Source organism: Histoplasma capsulatum, genomic scaffold, assembly GCF_000149585.1.
Source record: "Histoplasma capsulatum NAm1 scaffold_8 genomic scaffold, whole genome shotgun sequence".
NCBI classification, from domain to species: domain Eukaryota; kingdom Fungi; phylum Ascomycota; class Eurotiomycetes; order Onygenales; family Ajellomycetaceae; genus Histoplasma; species Histoplasma mississippiense.
The window spans coordinates 697969-708923 of NW_001813975.1; the positions used below are offsets into that span (position 1 = coordinate 697969).

Consider the following 10955-nt stretch of genomic DNA (forward strand, 5'->3'; position numbering starts at 1 on the left):
TTTCCCTTTTTTTTTTTCCCCCCGGCCTGACAATGAATGCATTTTGTGATGAAACTATGTGGTGGTCCTCAAATTGGTTGTAAGTCAAAGTTTCAATGAACTGCTAGGCTTCTTTTTTCAACCCTTACTATTTTGTCATAGGATCGATGCAAATCAGTTTAGTGCATGTACGTAACTCACTCTCCGCTTGATCAAGCCTTCTTCAAGCGTTGTTATTAATAATAATTATTATTATTTGAGAGATGCAGAGTAGAGGCACAATTGAGGGAGAAGGAAATCATTTGCACATCAGCTTTTTGTTTGTTCACTCCTTCTTTTCCGCGAGAAAGGGCTCTAAGAGTAAAACTCGCCGAATATGGATAAGTGATGTAGATATGCCATAGCATATAAATAAAAATCGCCATGGTATCTCCAAAAAAAAAAAAAAAAAAAAAAAAAAAAAAGAAAGAAAGAAAGGAAAAGAAAAACTCATTCGACGGTATAACACACTTAATCGTTGATGGAAGCCCAAAACTTATTCCACCTCTTACAGGCATGCCTCCACTGGAGAATAAAGTGGACGCTAACTTCCAGTCCAAAAATCGCTCGAACGTGCTCCATGTATTCGAGTAGCATATTCGCAATCAGCCGCGCTCAAAAGTTGCAGACATCTCGCCTCACTCTCACGCCATCCATACAGAGCCCAGAATCTGCGAAAGGGGGGTATCCCAAATCCAAATCCAAAAAAAAAAAAAAAAAAAAAAAAAAAAAATACAGCTAAAAATCAAGGAAAAGAAAAATGGTATGGGTGTAAAAGCGTGTATATATCCCTCGATCCATGAGCTCCCCACCTCATATCAAGTACAGAGAGAGCTATATAAATCCGTCAAACCCTAATTCTGTCCCCGTCCCTCTGTCCCTGTTTCTCATCGTTTTCCCTTCTCGAGAGATCTCTGGCTCCCATGCCCCTCCCACCTCTCCTCCTCCGTCCAATACCTCACCAACCCCTCCCATCCCACAGTATCCCCGCTCTTCATCAACACCGCCACATCGACATTAAGCGGGCTCTCGGGCCTAGGATCCGTCAACAACTGCTGAATAGCTGACATTGTCGTCGACAACGTGTATGCAGGGCTCCAATGTTCAGTGGTGAGAAGGGTTAGACAGATCTCGCCCGTCGTAAAGGAGACGTTTGGATGGCAGATGCGGGTCGTAAAGGCTATGGCTGGAGGGTGGAGCGGGTATGTTGGCGGGATTGTAAGAGTTAGGTGCCAGAGGCCGCCTATGAGGATTGTTAGCGCGGTCTTTTCCTGGTTTGGTTTGTTGTCTTTTTTTTTTCCTGGACAAGCTCGGGAATTGCAGGTGGGTGGGGAATGGAGGGAATACATACCTTCGTATGGCGTGTCTTTTATGCCTTTGAGGACTGCTTCCCAGCGCAACAGGTCCGTATCGTTTATGGGGCCGAGGTGTAGGAGAGCTTCGTTGGGGGATTTGGCGTAGTCGTTGAGCTCACGGATGAGCCGTTTTGTGGTAGATGCGGAGGGAGACTGTTGGGCCATGCTGCTTTGGCGTTTTTATTGATCGCGGGAGGCTGTGCGTTAGATACCCCTGGAAGCGTTTTGGGAGTATTTTTCCTGATCATGAAAGATGGAAGCTTCCAAGGATGGAGCTCAATTGTACCGAGGCTGGTGGGATTGGCTTATCTCCACGTGACTTTCATTATCTGCTGATTGATGTTGACAAAAGGGGGTTCGAACTTTTAGACGACTGCGGACAAGCGCATGTATGAATATTACCATACATATTAGTTCAACCCAAAATGAGAACGTCACGAGTCTCCAAGGAGACAGCAAAGGTTGTTGAGATTCTGTCAGCGGCTCCACGTCGCCAATCGCGGCGGATTGCCAACGCGAAAAACTCACTTAACAGCTACCCCCTAGCGGACAGGAGGAGACAAAGCGAGTTAGCCTCCCATCATAGCAGCTCCACAAGAGCCGAGCCCCAGAGTGATAGTCACGATGACTCTGAACTCTCCTCTGCGAATCCCACGGACATTGAGGATCTCCTGGCACCAGCGCGGGCAATATCGCAAGACCGGAAAAGGAAACGCGATCATGATTTTTTGTCTAATGAAATCAAGCGATCGGCTTCAACAGCACCATCACATAGGACATCCACTACACCGGAAAAGCCTACTATCATCAAAAAGGAGGAGACAGAGTCGAAACCAACCCCAAAGCCTCGATCACGACGGCTACCGGCGCGTAGATCGACCGGCGCCAACGGAGTCGTCAAAGTTGAACCCCCCTCAAATTGGGAAAATATTTATGATATCGTCAAGGAAATGCGTCGCAAAAACCCCACCGCACCAGTGGATACTATGGGCTGCTCCCAGCTCTACTGGCGCTCTTCTTCCCCGCGTCAAAGGCGTTTCCACATCCTCATAGCCCTGATGCTTTCGTCGCAGACGAAAGATACCGTCACTGCCATTGCTATGCAACGGTTGCATACAGAGCTGGGACCTGAAAGTGATAACAGGGAGGCGGATTTTGGGACGTTGGTCGTAAAGAAGGAGGAAGTGGAGGAGGGCCACTCCATAAAAGAAGAAGAAGTGATGGTCTCTACTAAGAAGGAAGAAGAGGTGGTTTCAATAAAGGAGAATGGAGTATGGGCCGTGAAGGGAGAGGAGGAGGGCCGGCAGACGGTGAAACAAGAGGAGAAATGGGAGCAAACTATGAAGAGAGAGGAGAAAAGGGCTGTGAAAGTTGAAAGAGAAGCAGAAGAGGAAGAGGAGCAGGAGCAGGAAGCAAAGAAAGCATTAGTGTGGGACCAAAACAACCAACACACAAAAAGCACCTTAACCCTCGAGAACATCCTTGCCGTAAAACCAGCCCGCCTCAATGAACTCATTCAGAGTGTCGGCTTCCATAACAACAAAACAAAATACATCAAAGCTGCTGCTATCATACTTCGAGACGAGTATAATTTTGACATTCCACCCACCGTGGAGGGACTAATGCGATTGCCAGGCGTCGGGCCGAAGATGGCTTACCTCTGTATGAGTTCCGCATGGGGCCGTGATGAGGGCATAGGCGTCGATGTTCATGTGCATCGTATCACGAATTTGTGGGGGTGGCATAAGACAAAGACACCTGAGGAGACTCGGGCGGCGCTGGAGAGTTGGTTGCCCAAGGACAAGTGGCATGAGATTAATAAGCTATTGGTTGGGCTAGGACAGACGGTATGTTTACCAGTGGCTAGGAGATGCGGGGAGTGTGAGCTTGCGGGAACCGGGTTGTGTAAGAGTGAGATCAGAGGGTGGACGGCCAAGGTGAAGAAGGAGAGGAAGGTAAAGAAAGAGGAGGCTGAGATGGTAGTAAAGAGGGAGAGTAAGATAGGGATCAAAATTGAAGGTAGGTGATTTGGAGAGTTCTGATCCTGAATATCTGGATACCCTGATAACATGTCGTTTTTCTGGGGTTTCAATTGAAAATCCGTTTTAACGCGTGGGGATATCGAGAAATTCGCAATTCTGGCCTAGTGGAACGATGGACCATTTTGATTGTTTGTTGTATTCTCTATGCAAAGTCGACGGGACGGAAATTGGGTGACAAAGATATGTACGATAACCTATATTTAATAATAAATTAATACATTTTACAGAGTAATTGTGGTATACATATATAATTCTCCCCATACTTCAATTTGATTTTTTCGCTTTAACCTAGTTAAGTAAACTACCGGCCTCGTCCTCTTACATCATCATCATCGCCCATCAGCCACAACATTGTAAGGAGCATCAAGCTCGCTCGCTGTCACGCATTTAACAAAAGTGATATGGCATTCACTTTTAAATCCGATTCCCAGTCTGCTACCCTAATATTGGTCCCTCCACATTCGACCTAGATATACAAAAATACCAATTAATTGACGTCCCCTACCCTCCTCATCCCTTTCCAATACCCCGCACCCCAATGCCGACTCCAATACCCATCCAAGCCTTCGCCCAAACCCAAACAGAACTCCTTCTCGCAGAACATGAAGCCGAAATTGCCTCTTCACCGCTCTCTGCATCAATTGCACAATCAGCTGGCATTTCCGCTTCAACACGCCGCACATTGCAGGCCGCAGGCTATGCCCTCATAGGCCTGGTTCTCATCAATTGTCGGACGGGAATGGGTGGACGTGAGGTAGGCGAATTCGGTGTGGACAGTGCGATTGGATCTGGGGCGAGGGGTGGAAAGGAAAGCAATGGTGATGGTGGGAACGGTGATGGGGGGCCGCAGAGGTTGGGCGCTCATGGGATGAGGGTGGGCGATGTCGTGAGAGTTGAGGATGTGGCGGCGGGAACTCGGGGTGGTGGCGGTAGGGCAAGAGGATCAAAGGAGGAGGAGAGAAAAGATAAGGCCCTGGAGGGAGTTGTGACTAGAGTCGGGGAGCGGAGTATTTGGGTCGCGTTTGGAGGCCAGAGGGTCGCTGGTGGGAAGGGGAGAGATGAAGAGTCTATAGAGGATCTGTGGGGAAAGAAGGTTTGGATGTGAGCTTTGGTGCATTATTCATTTGATGCGGTGGAAAAAGGAGACAATTGGTTCTCACCGGATCTGCTGGCTGACTGATGGGTCATACATTGCAGGGTGAAGTTGGCGAACGATATTACATACCGACGGTGAGGTTATATTGTTGTCAGTAACAGAAACTACGTGAACATACTTGCTAATAAATTTTTACCCAGGATGAAGCAAATTATGGCCAAATTGGGGAGCATGACGGAGTCAGACTACACATATTTCATGAGGGTGGTTTTTGGGCATTCGACACCCTCGCCCGTGGATTTGAGTTCCATCGGGACAATCGAGTTCATTGATCCTACACTAAACGACTCACAAAGGGAAGCAATTCAATTTGCACTTGCGGCGAAAGAAATTGCGCTTATCCATGGTCCACCCGGCACTGGGAAAACATACACCCTGATAGAATTAATCCTGCAATTTCTCCGCCAAAATCTTCGTATCTTAGTGTGCGGTCCGTCGAACGTCTCAGTGGATAATATTGTTGAACGACTGGCTCCACACAAAGTGCCCCTGGTTAGAATTGGACATCCCGCCCGCCTTCTATCAGCTGTTTTGGATCACTCTTTGGAGGTTTTAATCCAAACATCAGACGCTGCCGCCATTGTCAAGGACATCAGGAAGGAGATAGAAGTTAAGCAGGCAGGTATACGCAAGACAAGAAGCGGGAGGGAGAGGAGAGAGATCTACAGAGATCTGAAGGAACTACGTAAAGAGTTCCGAGAACGAGAGTCTAAATGTGTTGGTAACCTTGTTACGGATTGTAAAGTGGTACTGGCAACATTGCACGGCGCCGGTGGGCATCAGCTGAGAAACCAGAAATTCGACGTGGTTATCATTGATGAGGCAAGCCAGGCGCTGGAGGCTCAATGTTGGGTTCCACTGTTGTCTGCTTCCAAGGCGATATTGGCTGGTGACCATCTGCAATTGCCTCCAACTGTCAAGTCTGCCACTTTGAAATTTAGCGGGGGGGTGGAAAACGGGAAGTCACCAGACGACGAACAATCAGTCCTAAGGATGGGCAAGGATAGCAATGTAGGCCAGCATAAAGCAAAAGGAGGGACACTCGAAATGACGCTATTTGATCGTTTGCTGTCGCTGCATGGTCCCGCCATCAAACGGATGCTAACAACTCAGTATCGGATGCATGAGAAAATCATGCAATTTCCTTCACAAGAACTTTACGAATCAAAGCTGATCGCCGCAGATGCAGTGAAACTGCGATTACTTAAGGACTTGCCTTATGAAGTTGAAGAGACTGATGACACACGGGAACCACTGGTATTCTACGATACCCAGGGTGGAGATTTCCCCGAGAAAGTCGAGGAACCTGCTGTTATGCCGAAGCAGAAGCAGATATCCCTCTTTGCCGAGAGTAAGAGTAATGAAATGGAAGCATATCTGGTCGCTAGACACGTTGAAAATTTAATTGGGGCTGGTGTAAAACCAGAAGATGTCGCCGTCGTGACGCCATACAATGCACAGTTAGCTTTATTGTCTAGCATGTTGAAAGACAAGTATCCTGGACTCGAACTAGGGAGCGTGGATGGGTTTCAAGGACGGGAGAAGGAGGCTGTCATCGTGAGTCTTGTGCGTAGCAACCCAGAGCATGAAGTTGGGTTTCTTGCCGAGAAGAGGCGATTAAATGGTACGTTGCTTTCGTTTCCAATGATCCCATGGACAGTTGCTTTTTCTCTGTGTGAACAGTAGCAGCCATCGTAATGTCAGCAACTGCCATAAGGATGAAGCAGACAATTACATGAGTTAATAAATGTCTTTCAAAACCTAGCTGACGCCAAAATTCGCAGTCGCAATGACCCGTCCCAAACGTCATTTGTGCATATGTGGGGATTCTGAAACAATTCGTGGGTAAGTAAAATGACTGTTTCCATTTCGACCTCCTCTATCTCCCCTAGCTATCGTTATGAAAGTTTCGATTTCCTCCCATCAAGACATCGAACCAAGTGTATTATTAGCAACATATGTGGACATCGTTTTAACTCATGGCCTTCCACTTTCTGGTCCTCTTATCAATAGTGGCAACCAATTCCTACGACGTTGGATGGATTTCTTGGAGGAAAATTCGGATCTGCGATATCCCGACGCTGGCGAATACATGCAATCTTAAAGACCGGACATAGATCTGAGGAACGCATCTGTTATATTCCCTGAAAGCAATAAAAGGCTCAAAATGTTTTTCAGGAGGCCATCTTCGTGATAACGTGACGTACAAGACAGTCGACAGAACAGACGCTGGGATAATCTGTCGCGCGCGCGAGCTTGATAAGAAATCGTCCCTAGAGAGTTACCCCCTGAATGTTGTTATCTAGAGAGCATGATTGACTCGTCCATAAAGCCGTCCGGCGGCAAAGCCATCACCAACTCACGGAAGTGATATAGAAATGTCCTTTATGAGTTGTCGATTTGAAGTGGCACTCCGTGATCAGCGGTTGGGTGCCCTTCTTGATATGTATGCCACCTGTAAGCTCTGCAGCATACTTGTTGTATGCCAGCCACAAGTGTCAAAATGAGAACGCCCCCTATGTGGATTGGATAGAGGGGATCATATCTGCAAGTGTAAATGTTACATGGAAAAACAGCAGTCGAAACGGTTAGAACCAGGTGCTCTTGACATTGTCCTTTGAACATGATCATTCTTCGAACCGCCACAAGCTGACACCAGATAACCCGCATTGGGTCTAATTTGCTAGTCGAGATGATTTCGGTAAGAAGCCTGTGCCGATATAACACAACCAAATCAAAGACCTGGATACCTATTAAGCTCATTGACGGCGCAGCACGACTCCCCGTTTCGTTGTCACACACGTCTGTTTTTTGTTAGTGGTACTACGGCTACCCTATCACGTGCCCCCCAACATATTGTGTTGCTCTCGCGTAGTTAGTTTTAGTAATGACAACAACGTTATCCTCCCACAGGTTATGGCCCTTATAAGCTACGAAAGAGCTGCGAAATAACGTGCTAACTACGTCTCCACGCATCGTTAAAAGCGTGCCTAGACGGCTGTTAAGTGATTTGAACCTAATGGTTAATCTGAGATCGGGTGGAACGCCTGATTTAACGAAGGACTACGTGACGACGCGTAGAAGAAGTCCTCAAACACCGGAGGCACAACAAGAAGGACTGGACGCAGGTCTACCAACACCTGCAACCAACAGAAAGGTGATTGCCCCAGGGGCTTTTGAACCCGACGAGACAATCGAAGAAGAATCGAACAAGTCGAATATCGAATACGAAGACCCAATTGACAACAATGAGATGTCGGATAACGCGGGTGGCTCTAGTAGCCGTGATGATGTGAGTGAGGAAACTCGCATGAGATTGGAGATCGCGAGACTCCAGCATGAAGTCCAACAGATGAAAGCAAGTAGAGGTGAACCCTCTGCTAGTGATGAGAACATTAATGCAGATTTAGCAAACTATCTGCAGAGAAAAGGCAGAACGTCTGCTATTGTGAAGATTCTTAATGAATTCCGTGACCAAGTGAGATTCATAAGGGAGCCAGTTATCCTCACTGGTTTTGTGAATTATTCAGTGTGGAGGGAAGAGATCCTCCTCGCAGCGAGGCAATCTCATACAATTGATATCATAGATGAGAGACAACTTGGACCCAAAGAGGATGCCAGTGCTGATATGCAACGGTTTTGGAAAGAATGCAATATGTGGCTGTATAACTACATGTGGTTTGCAATCACTCCGCAAGCAAGATCTTATCTTGTTACACCCAAGGAACTATCTGCCTATGCTCTGTGGACAGCTATAGAAGATATCTTTGCTGGGCGGCCTGCCAGCAATTCCAACACTGCCAGCAATGCCAACGACGCCAACGATGATGTTGGTGATGATATCAGCGATACCAGTGATGATAGCGGCTACGGCAGTGTGGGATATTGATATGGATTCCAAGATGGAATGTTTGGATGGATCAATGGAGGACAATCCTACAAGTGATAACAATCCTACAAGCGATAACAATCCTACAAGCGATGACGATCCTACAAGTGATGATGATCCCACAGGCGATGATGATCTTGATACTGATAGCGACCGTGATGTGGATTGGGGGGGCGATGGGCACCCTATATCTATCAATATTATTGTGCGAAGAGTGATCTATGGGAAAGGATGGGTGGTAGATGGGGCAGTCCCTACCACAAAGAACATGGATATCTTAACTGGTAAATGGGTGTTTGATCGCAAATTGAACAATAAGGGAGAGACAATCCGGTTTAGAGCTCGCTGGGTGGTTAGGGGATTCCTTCAACAGCAAGGAGTCCACTATACAAAGTCGTACGCTGCGGTGGTATCAGGACCCACGTCCCGGAGCTTATTCGCGATTTCAGCAGCAAAGGGGTGGAAAGCAAAGGCGATCGACTACGTCTCCGCGTTCTTGAACGGCATACTACCGCAGCACGAGATGGTATATATGCAACTGCCTACAGGGATTAAGCACGGCAGGGGGGGCCTGGTTGGCCTGCTCCGCCAGAGCCTTTACGGGATGAAGCAAGCAGCGAGGGTGTGGTATTTCCTTGCGACGGAACACCTCACCACTCTAGGATTCAAAATCTCGCCGTACGATGGCGGATTCTTATATCACCCTATTCGCAAGATCTACCTGACATTGCACGTCGATGACTGTCGGGTAACGGGACCCCAAGAGCAGCAATTAGACTGGATATTGGCAGAGATTGCTAAAAGGTTTGAGACAAAGGATGTCGAAGAGAACAAGCCCTACCTTGGAATGGAAGTCAAACGTCAAATGAACGGCGACCTAGCGGTTACCCAGAACCGTTATATCGATGAGATCCTTGAGGATTTTGGAATGGACAAGGTCAACCCGGCCAGCACGCCGATGGCGGCCGGCATACGCCTAGAATTCTCACCAGATGAAGATAGCGGGTTAGATGACGATTTTACTGCTACTAGATATCGTCAAGGCTTAGGATCGCTGCAGTATTTGGTGTCAAGCAGCAGACCAGATCTGGCATTCGCGGTCAACTACCTCTCACGTTTCAACTCGCGTCCGCACAAGGAATGCTGGGCAGCATTAAAACACGTCCTACGCTACGTCAAGAAAACGAAGGATCACGGAATCCTATACAAGAAGGAGATGATTGGGGGACTCAGTCCTGTCGCGTACAGCGACTCAGATTGGGCAGGGGCAGACCCCCAATACAAGTCAACTACAGGTTACATTATCCTGCTAAACGGATCACCAATCTCGTGGCGGTCGCAACGGCAGACCTCAGTTGCAAAATCAACCACTGAGGCGGAGTATATCGCGGCAAGTGAGGCAGCGTGCGAAGTGATCTGGCTGAATGACATGTTATTTGATGCTGGATTAGTAGAAGGGAAAGCGAAGGTATGCTCGCACCTGCGAGTTGACAACAAGGGCGCGATAGATCTAGCAAAAGGGGAGTCCTTGACAAGGAGGTCACGTCACATCGAGATCAGATACCATATCCTTCGCGATCTGGTTGAAAAAGGCGAAATCATGATGGAACACGTTGGTTCTACGGCCAATATAGCTGACGGCCTCACCAAGCCACTGGCAAGGCCTGCCTTCGAAGAATTTGTTAAGAGGATTGGCTTAATGGAAATTGGCAAGAAGGGGTGAAGGTAATGATGATACGGGAGTTTACAGATTTTGCTTGTGTTATCCTGTTTTTTACGGTTATTGCCATACGGGAGCCTATTCCCAAAGAGGAAATCAGGGTCTGATTCTTGTAATTAATTATTATTGCGTTTTTAGAAGAATTGAGCAAGGGGGGGGCCCCCGGGCGGCAGAGCTTTGGCGGCGCCGTAGCACGGGGGGGTGTTAGTGGTACTACAGCTACCCTATCACGTGCCCCCCAACATATTGTGTTGCTCTCGCGTAGTTAGTTTTAGTAATGACAACAACGTTATCCTCCCACATTTTTGAACCGAGTATCAAAAGATCTTCCCCCCCAACAACTTGACGTCTGTATACATTTCGCCCATATCATCTGTCCAGCATCACAATCGCAATGGCCACCCGCATGGTGGCCTGCAAAAAAAAAAAAAAAAAAAAAAAGCAACGCCATGTTCATTGTGTGGATGAGGTATTTGGATAAATACAGAGCAGATGAATTGGCTACAAGCCAATTGATACCATACCTCAATCTCAAGGTCCATTCAATCGCTGTTATGAGTCAAGCTCAGGAGAGACTCGATGTGCTTGTCCGGTTTCCTGCCCTTGGAAAGTCAATGTTTAGGCAAAACAACTTAAATATTGGAGTGCTGTCATGGTCTACTTCATACATAACACCTACATTCCAATCCCGGGTGTATTGGGAAATGCCACATCTGCGGCAGGCCCATTCATGATCTTGGAGTTTGTTGAAGGAAAAATGTTGTCTGGGTATCTC

At 47.5% G+C, this 10955-nt stretch overlaps 6 protein-coding genes across 6 annotated transcripts in view; 5 read left to right on the plus strand and 1 right to left on the minus strand.

Moving 5' to 3' along the window:
• Positions 1-905: 905 nt before the first annotated feature.
• Positions 906-1538, minus strand: HCAG_07193 (conserved hypothetical protein; the record flags this gene model as incomplete). Its single annotated transcript, XM_001537721.1, has 2 exons — positions 906-1261; positions 1370-1538. 2 exons carry the CDS (start codon positions 1536-1538, stop codon positions 906-908), a joined length of 525 nt encoding a protein of 174 aa, XP_001537771.1.
• Positions 1539-1798: 260 nt separating this feature from the next.
• HCAG_07194 (conserved hypothetical protein) lies at positions 1799-3647 on the plus strand (the record flags this gene model as incomplete). The annotated part of the gene is made up of 2 exons (XM_001537722.1): positions 1799-3392; positions 3643-3647. The coding sequence occupies 2 exons, from the start codon at positions 1799-1801 to the stop codon at positions 3645-3647; spliced, it is 1599 nt and encodes a 532-aa protein (XP_001537772.1).
• A 306-nt stretch (positions 3648-3953) lies between these two features.
• On the plus strand, positions 3954-6675 carry HCAG_07195 (hypothetical protein; the record flags this gene model as incomplete). The annotated part of the gene is made up of 5 exons (XM_001537723.1): positions 3954-4516; positions 4613-4645; positions 4712-6195; positions 6356-6416; positions 6585-6675. 5 exons carry the CDS (start codon positions 3954-3956, stop codon positions 6673-6675), a joined length of 2232 nt encoding a protein of 743 aa, XP_001537773.1.
• A 274-nt stretch (positions 6676-6949) lies between these two features.
• HCAG_07196 (predicted protein) lies at positions 6950-8460 on the plus strand (the record flags this gene model as incomplete). Its single annotated transcript, XM_001537724.1, has 3 exons — positions 6950-7028; positions 7259-7373; positions 7566-8460. The coding sequence occupies 3 exons, from the start codon at positions 6950-6952 to the stop codon at positions 8458-8460; spliced, it is 1089 nt and encodes a 362-aa protein (XP_001537774.1).
• A 268-nt stretch (positions 8461-8728) lies between these two features.
• Positions 8729-10183, plus strand: HCAG_07197 (conserved hypothetical protein; the record flags this gene model as incomplete). Its single annotated transcript, XM_001537725.1, has 1 exon — positions 8729-10183. One exon carries the CDS (start codon positions 8729-8731, stop codon positions 10181-10183), a length of 1455 nt encoding a protein of 484 aa, XP_001537775.1.
• A 649-nt stretch (positions 10184-10832) lies between these two features.
• HCAG_07198 (hypothetical protein) overlaps positions 10833-10955 on the plus strand; it is a gene marked incomplete at both ends in the record, with an annotated part of 1137 nt that continues 1014 nt past the window's right edge. The window contains one exon of the mRNA XM_001537726.1: positions 10833-10921. Within this exon, the coding sequence (XP_001537776.1) occupies positions 10833-10921 (89 nt within the window). The remainder of the gene's footprint in view (positions 10922-10955) is intronic.